Below are 11,637 nucleotides of genomic sequence, written 5' to 3' on the forward strand. Positions count from 1 at the left end.
AATAATGCAGAGTTAAATACACACACCCGCACATCTCAACAGAAAAATATAGAAACTACACTAAAACAAAATAAAATACACACCCGCACATCTGAACAGAAAAATAAAAAAGAAAAAAGAAAAAAGAAAAACAAAAGAAAAACGGAAAAAGAAAAAAGAAAAACAAAATAAAACAAAATAAAATACACACCCGCACAACTCAACAGAAGAATAAATAAAACAAAATAAAATATACACACCCGCACAGCCTAACAGAAGAATAAATATAACATACACACCCGCGCATCGTAACAGAAGAATAAGAAATAAAAAATAAAGTAATAAAATAGAATATACACACCCGCACATCTTAACGGAAAAATAAAATAAAACAAAACAAAACAAAATAAAATAAAATACACACACACCCGCACATCTGAACAGAAAAATAAATTAAAATAGAATATAATAAAATAAAATAAAACATACACACCCACACAGCTTAACGGAAGAATAAATAAAAATAAAATAAAATAAAATATACACACCCGCGCACCTTAACAGAAAAATAAAAAATAAACATACAACATAAAGAAGGAATAAGCATACAACATAATAATAAAATACACACACCCGCACATCTTAACATAAAAATAAAATAAAACAAAATAAACCACATAAAAATAAAACAAAAGAAAATATACACACCCGCACATCTTAACAGTAAAATAAAATATAAAATATAAAAAATTAGATAAAATAAAATAAACTAAAACATACGCGCCCGCACTTCTCAACAGAAAAAGAAGGATGGATGCACGCACCCGCGCATCCTAACAGAGTAACAAAACAAAATAAAATAAAATGGAATAAAGCAGAGTGAAATATACACACCCGCACATCTTAAGGTGGCTCACCCCCATTAAGTCTAACTTTTTATTTATAAAATTTCTAAACTTGTTTTTAATTTTTTATATAAAGAAATTACATTAAAACTTTAACTTTTCAAAATAAAAATTAAATTTGCATTTTTTGATGCTGAGTCAGCATAATTTGTCTAAAATCTTACCTTATCTAAAACAAGGATATCTTGAGTAAAATTTGCACTTATTACACCATATTTTGCCAAATTGTAGCTAAATAGTTGCTTTAGGGCTGGAACTAAAATTTTTTTCAAATGTTAAAAAAAACTAAAATGGCAGCAATAAATGTGCCGAAATCGATTAATTGCCTGTGTCAGTCTGACAAACTACATTGAAACTAACTCATTTATACTTAAAATGTTACAATTCTAGTTCCAGCCCTCATAAATAAGTTAATACACATACTGTGAAAATTTGAAGAAAAAAGCTTTAACCAAACTGAAGATATTAACGTTTTCGTAAGAAAAACATATTAAAATAAGAAAGTCTTAAAAAACACTATTAAAAAAAACAACAACAAAAACAAAAAGTTTTTTTTATAAAAAGTTACTAAAAACTGCCATTAGAATAAGAGTTCACATCATCCTTCTCTTTCTCAATGTCTAAATAACCTTCATTTATTGATCTTACATGTTTTCTTCGTTTTTTATTAATATCAGTCAATTTTCTTGACATACTTGATTATCACTTTTTATCTTTTTTGTAAGCTCCTTTTTTCGAAATTAACACCTCCAGAAAACCCAAGCATTTTAAAAATGCAACTTAAAGAAGAAAATCCATCATTGTAATTTAAAATAGAAGAATAAACAGATATTCCAAGAATTTTCCTTGCAGTAAAAGTAGTTTTAGGGCGTCACTTCCAAATGAAACCACTAAATGACTCTGCAGTTTTGTGTCATCCCATGTAAACACTTTCTTAGCATTTCAGGGTTTGACAATTCTTGAAAAATAGGTTTAATTTCCTCCATAATTGTCACAGGTAAATTAATTTTTTATCCATTGCTTGTTTTACCCATAGCGTTATCTGATTGCCATTTGCACCAACTGTTTTTCACTTTTAAACAAAATTGATGACGAGTGACTTCATATGGAAAGTTTGTACAATGGTAAAGTACAGCTATTACAGAATTTCCTATACTCAGTAGGTTATTTTTATTTTGTCTTATAGCCATTTCAACAAAGTTCTGAATTGTGTCACTAGCTTTGAACTAGAAGCACTTCGATTTATAGATGGTGATGAATAAAATGTACTTTCAAAGTCACAGTTTGGACATTGTATTATAATTCCAATAGAAAATCCCATACCTATAGATTCATTATGAAAAATAGTTAGCTTGCTATTACACTCACTGCATGTAGAATACTGTTTAAATACATTTTTAATAATTCTAAAGTTACAAATAAAGAAAAAACTGTCAACTTTGGAATCAGAATTTGTTGCAGCACTTAAGTCATGTTATTTATTAAGCTTTGATACACTTGTTGTTTCTAATTTCCTGCTACGACCATTTACTTCCTCTGCTCTCCATGTATACCTATTTCCTTGATATTTTCACTTTAAATTTCTAATATTACTTCTTTTGTTCGCCATATCCAGATAGATAGTTTTCAGTTCAATTACATTGTATTAATGCTACAGAGCATATTTTTAAGAAATATTATATTTTACAGAACAGTAGAAAAGCATAATAGATCTAACATTGAAAAATACTTCAAAACTTTAAGTTGAAACCTTCCAGAAGTAATGAATAAATTTGTTGTTTATACCGTTGCTATGACGTTGCTAAGGAGTAGGAAACTGTATTAACCACAAAAATGGTATTTTTTGTTACTTTTTAAGCATATAATAGTAAAAATATATTATGGATTTTGTACTTCAATGCTTAAAATAACATAATTCAAAAGAAAAAAAAAATTTTTTTTTTTGATTTTTAATGGGGGTGAGCCACCTTAACAGAAAAATAAAAAATAAACACACAACATAAGAATAAAATATACACACCCGCACATGTTAACATAAAAACTAAAAATAAAATAAACCACATAAAATAAACCACGTAAAATTAAAACAAAATAAAATATACACACCCACATATCACAACATAAAAATAAATACATAAAATAAGAAAATAAAATATACACACTCGCGCATCTTAACATATCAACAAAATATAATAAAGCACAACAAAATAAAATAAGATAAAACTTCCACAAACCACCCCGAGTCCATCCCTACTACCACTCCCTGTACCCTAACATACACACCCCAACGCCGTGATACGACACACGAGTTAACAGCGTGCACAAGTCACATATAGCATAAAATACAAAAAATAAAAAATGAAATAAAGCTTTAAAACAAAATAAATTAAAACAAAATAAATTAAAACAAAATAAATTAAAACAAGATACAAAATATACAAAAAATAAAAAATAAAAAATTATACCGATACATAAAAAATAAAATATCACGCGCATCACCACCGCACATCCTGCCGTTCACAATCAACCAGGACGAACAAAGATAAAAATAAAATTAAAACAGACACCATAACAGCTACCAATAATAAAAAACTAAAAACTAAAAAAATATATACAACACTAAAATAAAATGAAAAATAAAAAATAAAAAATAAAAATAAAAAATAATAATATTAAAAAATAAAAAAATCACGCGCATCACCAGCACACATCCTACCATTTCCGAACATGCACCACTTAAAATTCTTATCACGTACGCACATACATCCGTACTAGACTTGAAAACCCCCATCACACATACGCATGCATCTGCACACTCTTCTGCTGAGAAAATAAAATATAATATCAAAAAAATAAAAGATTAAAAAATAAAAATAAAATAAAATAAAATAAAATATCACGCGCCTTATCACCGCACACACACATGTACACACACGTCAATGCGCCACGTCTGCACAATTAATAAAAAGCAAAAAAATAAAAAGTAAAAAATAAAAAATAAAAAACAAACACACAAACCACCGCACCACGCGCACAACAAAACCTAAGCAACAACAATATAACAACAAATATTGAATAATAATAAAAGAATATAGAAAATAAAAAATAAAAAAATAAAAAATAAAAATTCGCGCGCATTACTCCTGCACATCCTGCCATTTCCGTACTCACCATTTTTTTGCATTCTCACCTTCCAACACGTCCTGCATATACACACTAGTTATTTCCTAATCGTTTCTCATCTTCCTTTTCGCACCTTCTTTACTTCCTAATTGTTTATCACCTTTTCTCAGCACTGACTGCTCAAGGATTGTCTCAACACACATTATTAACGAACATCTCGTAGTGACAACAGCTAGTCCTTTTACTAGCGCTTTTTGATACATTTGTGTACAAACTCTTGTTATTAAAATTAGACAATTCTTACATCTTGGATTAGTTCTTAGTTCCTGTAATTTAATTCTTACTTATTTACATCTTGATAGTGGTTATTACTTGGCTGTAATACTAGTGGTTTTAATATGGCTTACGTAAGGGCATTAGACACAAGCTCCACAAGGGACAACCAATCACCCAAGGTAATCTACTTCTTTCTTTCTCGCCTCTTATAGTTTACCTCACTGCCACATCACTCGCCTAGCTCTAGTTTTGTTTTTATACTTTTTATTACTTACTTTTTATCATTTGCTTTTATTCATTTGCTTTTATTCACTTACCTGTACGCGCCATTATGCCACCTCAAAAAGAACTCCCAAAATAATGGAGCACTCTATAGAGGTGTACAACAACAACAACAACAATGAAATAGCCTCACTACCACAACTCCTCGAAAAGTTGAGCAGTTGTCACAGTGAAGCTGCGCATGCGCCCTTTCACCACCCAACCCCACCACGGACTAGTCCCCGTTGTCTGGGCGAATGTGCTGGCGGCTTTAAAATACGGGTCGAGGCTAGGGTAATTGGCTCACGGTAGTATGTCGTCACTTGGTACGCCTCATATGAAGACTTGGCGTAGGGATGGGTTTCGTCCGCCGATCTCGATGACAACTCCCCGACGGGGCAGTTTAGATATGGGTCGACGAAACATTCGAAACGTCAAATACCAGGGTGTGCGCTCCCACCCACACGACGCACACGCTCACCATCTCCTGAAGAGAATCTGGTATTCTACTACCTAATTTACGATTTATAACTACCCGCCCGCACACCCGCATAAGACAACGCGCACACCGCTCCTTATACTCAGCTGTACGGCCCGCGTTCTACCTCACATCGGCTATTGATTCTTTATGTACGCCAGTTATTGATTTCACATTTAATGATTGCTGATTTGTTATTGATTTTATGATTTGTTATTGATTTTATGATTTGTTATTGATACATTGATTTCACATTTAATGATTACTGATTTGTTATTGATTTATTGATTTGCTATTGACACATTGATTTGTTATTGATCTGTTGATTTGTTATTCACCTCTCATGCCACTACCCACACACCGCCATCGCCTGTTCCAAATTCATCCCGCACCATACCAATTACATACCAGTTACACGACCAACCTCCCACCGCCCTCCTTGCCCCCCCCCCCTCCAAAACCTCGCATAATAAATAACACACTGTAAACAATAAATGGCAAACAATGCACACATAAAATATAACACAATCAAATACAAGTAACACATATTAAATAGCACACAAATAACAACACACAATAAATAATAAATAATAAATTATATATACCACACAACAGAGAACAATAAAACAATAATAGTTTACTACATATAACAACAATAATAATATGTAATGAGTAACAACAGCATAACACATACACAATAAGCAATAGATAATACATAATAATAAAAATAGCACGCACATATACAATAGATAATACACAATAATAAAAGTGAACGACCACAACCGATAATCATAATAACAATAGACCTGATAAAAAACAATATACCTAACAATTAACAATATACCTAATAAAAAGTAATATACCTTATAATAAACAATACACCACAATAAAAAATAATAAACGATAAACTATAAAAACTAAAAAAACAATAAATACGATAAATAATAATAAAAAAAGTAAAAAACAATAAATACGATAAATTATAATAAAAAAATTAAATAATAAATAAAAAATTAAATAATAAATAAAAAATTAAATAATAAATAAAAAATTAAATAATAAATAAAAAATTAAATAATAAATAAAAAATTAAATAATAAATATAAAATACACCAAAACCCTAAAACCTCATTCCTAGATCTACACCAGCGTCCGAACATTCTCTTTAATCCCCCCGCAGCACGCGAGCACCCACCACCCACCTCCCCCCACACAGCGCAGTCACCCCCAGTCACCCCCAGCACCCTACACCCTGCACTTTTGCACGCTCCCACGCGCACCTCCCCCATTTTCTATCACCTGATGCTTTTTGCCAACAGTCCGTACTCGATCCCTCCCTACACTCTCTCTTCATAATAAACCTCTCCCTGGACACCTGTCCGTTTTTGATTTTTAAATAAAGCTACACTAACACTAGATCTAACCGAGTCCCTTCCTTCTCTTTCCACTTGAGCTTCCACGGCCGTATGTGCTCCACCCGAGTAGCCGTGCTACAGACCAAAAAAGCAACCAGCCAAGCGGTGTACTTATAGCAGAGGTGTGACTTGGCAGCATTTAGTGTCAGGCGGTTTTACTGCTTTATAGCTAGGTTGTGTTGTCTAAACTGTTTTAATTATTCTGGAAGCACAATAATGTCTGTGTATAGCGTAATGTGTATGGGAGAGTATGCAACCTTGATCTTTAATTCTTGGGTGTTTTAATGTCCTAAATTTGAAGTAATTGAATAACTAATATTGAATATAAAAACAAATATACTTTTATGTAGTTATATGTTTAGTAAAAAGATAAATATATAGTTAAGTTTAAATTGGTTTTCTACTTTTGCCTTTCATATTTTAATTTGGTTTGTTATTTTCGCTGGATTTTAGGATCAAGGGTGTAAATATTCTATTGTTATATGTTATTGCTGTGATGTTTTGTGTTGATAGACTGCTTGGCTTACCTTCACGTTGGTGTTTATTGTTAAAAATGAATACTAAGTAGTTTCATTATTGGAACTTACTGCTTTTTTTTATTTACTAAAAGCCAAGACAACATTATGCTAAAAATGCAGTTTATATTTTAATTTGAATTTTTTTTTTAAATATTAGTATTGTTAATCCTTTTGCACTTTGAAACAGATTTTATAGTTACATTTTCGATAAATGTTTTTATTATTATCTGCTGTGTCAAGATAGGTTACTATAAATAGGTAAATCGATTTTCAGTTTTTATGTGGTGTTTTTTTTTTCTTTAAGATTTACGATTGACGCATTTATACGATTTATAAAAAGAAAACCTGATTACCTATTATTGTAAATTTTTGTCGGTTAAAATGATATAAATAGATGCAATTAGTTCAAATTTTTTTTAATTTTCTCTATTTTATGCCTAATAATACTTGTTGTACGTAACTTAGGGGATCTTTTTAAACAGGGGTGAATATTGAAGTTTTGTGCGTATGTCAAATATCGAGTTACTTAAATCTTATAAGGTGTTTAACCAATTAATAAGCTTAATATTGAGGAAAGAAAAATTCTTATGTATTTTTAATTCTTAAATCATTGTTTCACATTTTATTATTCTGGTAAAAGGTCTTCATCAAAAACTTGATTACTCTTAATAAAAATAGCTCTATTCTACTGACCACCATTAAGGCAAAAACGGGGAAGGGAGGTCCTTTATCAGTGTCAAAATATTTAAAAGAATTAAATTTCGAGTAACAAAAGGAATTTTTAATAAATGGTAGCAAATTACCGTTTATTAAAAACTGTTGAAACAAAGAGGCCATATATAAAAATGGTCAGATTAGTGCCATAAATAGTAATGGTAAAATGTTCAGTTATTTTTATCTAATTTATTTAGTTGTGTGCATTTAACGTTTTAAAGACAATTTCCTTTTTTAAAGAAACATTTATCAAGGGGGTACCAAAAAATTAATAATTCATGTATAATTAACGTTCGCTTTATATTACTCTTATTAATTAAATTTCATGTTATAAAAAATATAACAAAAATTTAGCTTTTTTCGTCAATTTAAAGCACGATGAAGTGTTATTATTTTGTGTCAGTAACTAAAAACGTATTGTTTTGAACTTAGTAATGTCGAGGAAAATGGTTCTGCCTTACACTGATATGACATGGCAGTTTTAAATTTCTCAAATAATGTTGAATAATTGGTAAATTATTTCACCTCCGCATACTTTTTATTTTAATTTTAAAGAGGGTTTAATTTTTTAAATTTGGAGGCGTTTTTCTAAAAGGTATTAGTAATGGTTTTGCAACTTTAAATTGTGGAAAACAGCCACCATAAATTAACAGACCAACCATAACCCGTATACAATATATGCCAACTCACACCACTTTGAAAACATGGAAACAATATATACAGCTATAAACAAATACGGTTTCATATAACACATATAAACATATTAAATGACAGGTATATTTATCAAAAACTATGAAAAAAATATTAAAGTAATAAAAAAAATTTAACGTTATTTGTGTAACATTTTTTACCTACCATACCTTGAATAAGATGTTTATCAATTTTGAAAAACAAACTATTAAATGCCCTAGTTCTTGAACATGCAACATATAGTTGACCATGAGAGAAACACGGTTTTTTGAGATATACCCCAACTCTATCAAATGTTTGACCTTGACTTTTATTAATTGTCATTGAATAAGCCAATCTGACAGGAAACTGACGACGTCTCAGAACAAAAGGTATATTAGAATCTGATGGAGCCAACTGAATTCGAGGACCAAAAACCGGTTTACCACCAAAAACACTTGTCAAATCCTCTGCATCAATATAATTATTTTGAAGAGCATAAATGTTCATTCGAGTACCATTACATAACCCAGCTTTGAGATCTAAATTTCTAAGTAGCAAAATTACACAACCAACTTTTAACAATGAGGTAGCATACCTGAAGGAGTTAAGCTGTTCAAAAACTCAACAGGAAAGTTATTTCTTTCATTAAGGTTATCAGTATCAATTTGATCAGCACTTAAGTAAGCTTTGACATCACCCGGCAGACATTCAAGCACTTCTTCATTGATAATGAATCAACAATAGTTGGTGTTAAAATCAAGCGTTTAGAATAATCATTTTGATCAGCATCTCCGAAAATCTTTTCAACAAATGATTCATTTTCTCTAATAATGCACTGATTTGGTATTTTAATGCATCCTTTAAAAGGATCCTCTTCTTTGACAGGTATTGTTCCATTCCCAAGTTTTAGTAGCCATTGGGAAAATTAACCTTCCCCATCTTGTACTCTCATATTTTCAGTTAATGCAAACATCTGCACCCATTGCCAATGCAAAGAACATTTTACACACAATTCTACTATTTCAGCTGGTTGTGTTTATACACAATTCTACTATTTCAGTTGAACATTTTCATCAAAATTTTCTAGATTTAAGCCGATAAACTCATCAATAACAGGCAGATTGTAATCAGCCTGCATTTTACCACTTTGATTAATAATCTTTTCAATTTGATGAAGAGTAGCTGGTTCAGCTATTAGAAGTGGGATTGAGCGGTGAATGAAATCTTCCATCATAAAAGCTTTGCATGTATTCCAGAGATGTAAAGGATTATCAGATTCACAAAAGCTTAAAATAATTGAAAACAACTGTCTAATTTGCTTTGGCGTACGTGTTAAAACCGCCTCAGAAAGAGTTTTCTGCCATTCAGTGTCAACAATTCTTTCAAAACACATGCTTCACGAAACGTTTCAAGGACAATATCATTAACAGTACGCACATCCTCCCAAGATGTTGCTCCTTTTGCTTGCAAAAGTAACAGTTTAAGACAAAACAATTCTCCAGGTGGATTAACTTTATACATTCTTACTATCACCTTATTACCACCCCTTTGTCTAACCTTCCATTTACAATGTTTATCATCAAATATAAAGTGATAAGTAATGTCTACATAAGAATTGCAATGTGCTCTTTCATTTTCAGAATTTAACTTAAACCATGCCGTTAGGTGCATATCACATTGAGCTGCACGATCTAAAGCCATTTGTTCTGCTTCTTCTCTAAAATACAATAAATGATTTTCAGGTAGATGTTTACCAAGTCACAGCACTTTTAAAACAGGGAAACAACATAATATAAACATATGTACCAACTATAAACACAATAAATGTGTTTAAATATGTATATAAGGTTAAATATATACCTTATATACATATTTAAACACATTTTTAAAACAATTATATAACACATATTAACACATACACAAACAGTAAAAAATCACTTTAGATTATTATAAAAACATTATTATAAAAACACATTGATAAAACAACTATAAAGCAGTTATTACCACATACACATACATATCAAAAAAGCATATATGCAAACAATAGAAGTGTGCAAACAAAAGTTTTAAAAATGATGCGAGAAAAATTAAAAAGATTCAATGTAAACAAAATATTTATTTACAAACAATACTCTTTACCTTCTTTTTTTTCTTCATAAGAACTGTAATCCTCATAACAAAATTTAACCTTTACATACATTAACATGTGAATGCCATGTCAGTGTTGGCACAAAAGTTTAATTTACTTTTCTAAATTTTCTAAAAAAGAACAAAAATAGTTAATAGCATCACAGAAATTTCAAAGTAGTAATAACCATTTTATGGAAATAGCATTAGTATAACTTTAAATAACATACATACCCCTATTTTCCTTCTAAAAAATAAGATAATAAAAACAAAACTGCAAAAAGAAAAACTGAAACAAACAAAATATAAACGATTTAAAAAATTAAAATCCTTTCTACTCTATCTAATAAAAGTTTTAATCCTTTCTACTTTATCTAATAAAATTTTTAATCCTTTCTACTTTATCTGATAAAAATGTATATATAACGATTTCATATACTTACTTCAATTATATAATTGAAATATAAAATTGATTAAGATGATTCTTTATGTAATATATCTAAACTAATAACTAAATTCCAAAAGGAAAAAAGTTTTAACTCGCTCAAAGGATCTTTCTCCAATAGCCGCGTGCATTTACAGAACGCGCTCTTCCAAGGCCTAGTAACTAATTCAAAGCCTAGGAACTAATGACGAAACGACGTTGAACATTAAACGGTAAGCATTTCTGTACTAATTATCTTAAGATTATAATTATCATTATTATTACTATTATTATTATCATTATTTTTATTATTTTTATTATTATTATTATTGTTATTATTATTATTATTATTATTATTTTTTTTTATTATTATTATTATTATTATTATTGTTATTGTTATTATTATTATTATTATTATTATTATTATTATTATTGTTATTATTATTGTTATCATTATTATTACTCTTATTATTATTATTATTGTTATTATTATTATTATTATTTTTATCCTAATTCTACTAACAATAAAATGCAAATAGTACTTTTGTAATTAAAAATTGTAGTTTTTTTTTTTCATTTCTTTTTTTAGCTATTTGCAGGCTTTACTTGACTTCCCTTTTCTGGTACCTGTGTTGTGACAGATTTTAAAAAGAATTCAACTGATGTTAATTCGGTCTTTATGTCGTTAACTATAAGCAATGACGTTGCTGTTAGGGAATCAAAGTTAAAATATTTATAGATAAAT

General features: G+C 29.6%; 1 protein-coding gene across 1 annotated transcript; it reads right to left on the minus strand.

Annotated features, from left to right (window-relative positions):
* Positions 1–7,093: 7,093 nt before the first annotated feature.
* On the minus strand, positions 7,094–10,605 carry LOC149885473 (uncharacterized). The gene is made up of 2 exons (XM_090093478.1): positions 10,481–10,605; positions 7,094–10,058 (listed from the first exon to the last, which is right to left on the minus strand). The coding sequence occupies exon 2, from the start codon at positions 9,732–9,734 to the stop codon at positions 9,393–9,395; it is 342 nt and encodes a 113-aa protein (XP_089949604.1). The 5' UTR covers positions 9,735–10,058; positions 10,481–10,605; the 3' UTR covers positions 7,094–9,392.
* Between the last annotated feature and the right edge of the window lie 1,032 nt (positions 10,606–11,637).

The sequence above is a fragment of the Hydra viridissima genome, unplaced genomic scaffold (genome assembly GCF_058129835.1).
Source record: "Hydra viridissima isolate aposymbiotic clone 2 unplaced genomic scaffold, HvirCarnegie_v1 scaffold_7, whole genome shotgun sequence".
Taxonomy (NCBI): Eukaryota; Metazoa; Cnidaria; class Hydrozoa; order Anthoathecata; family Hydridae; genus Hydra; species Hydra viridissima.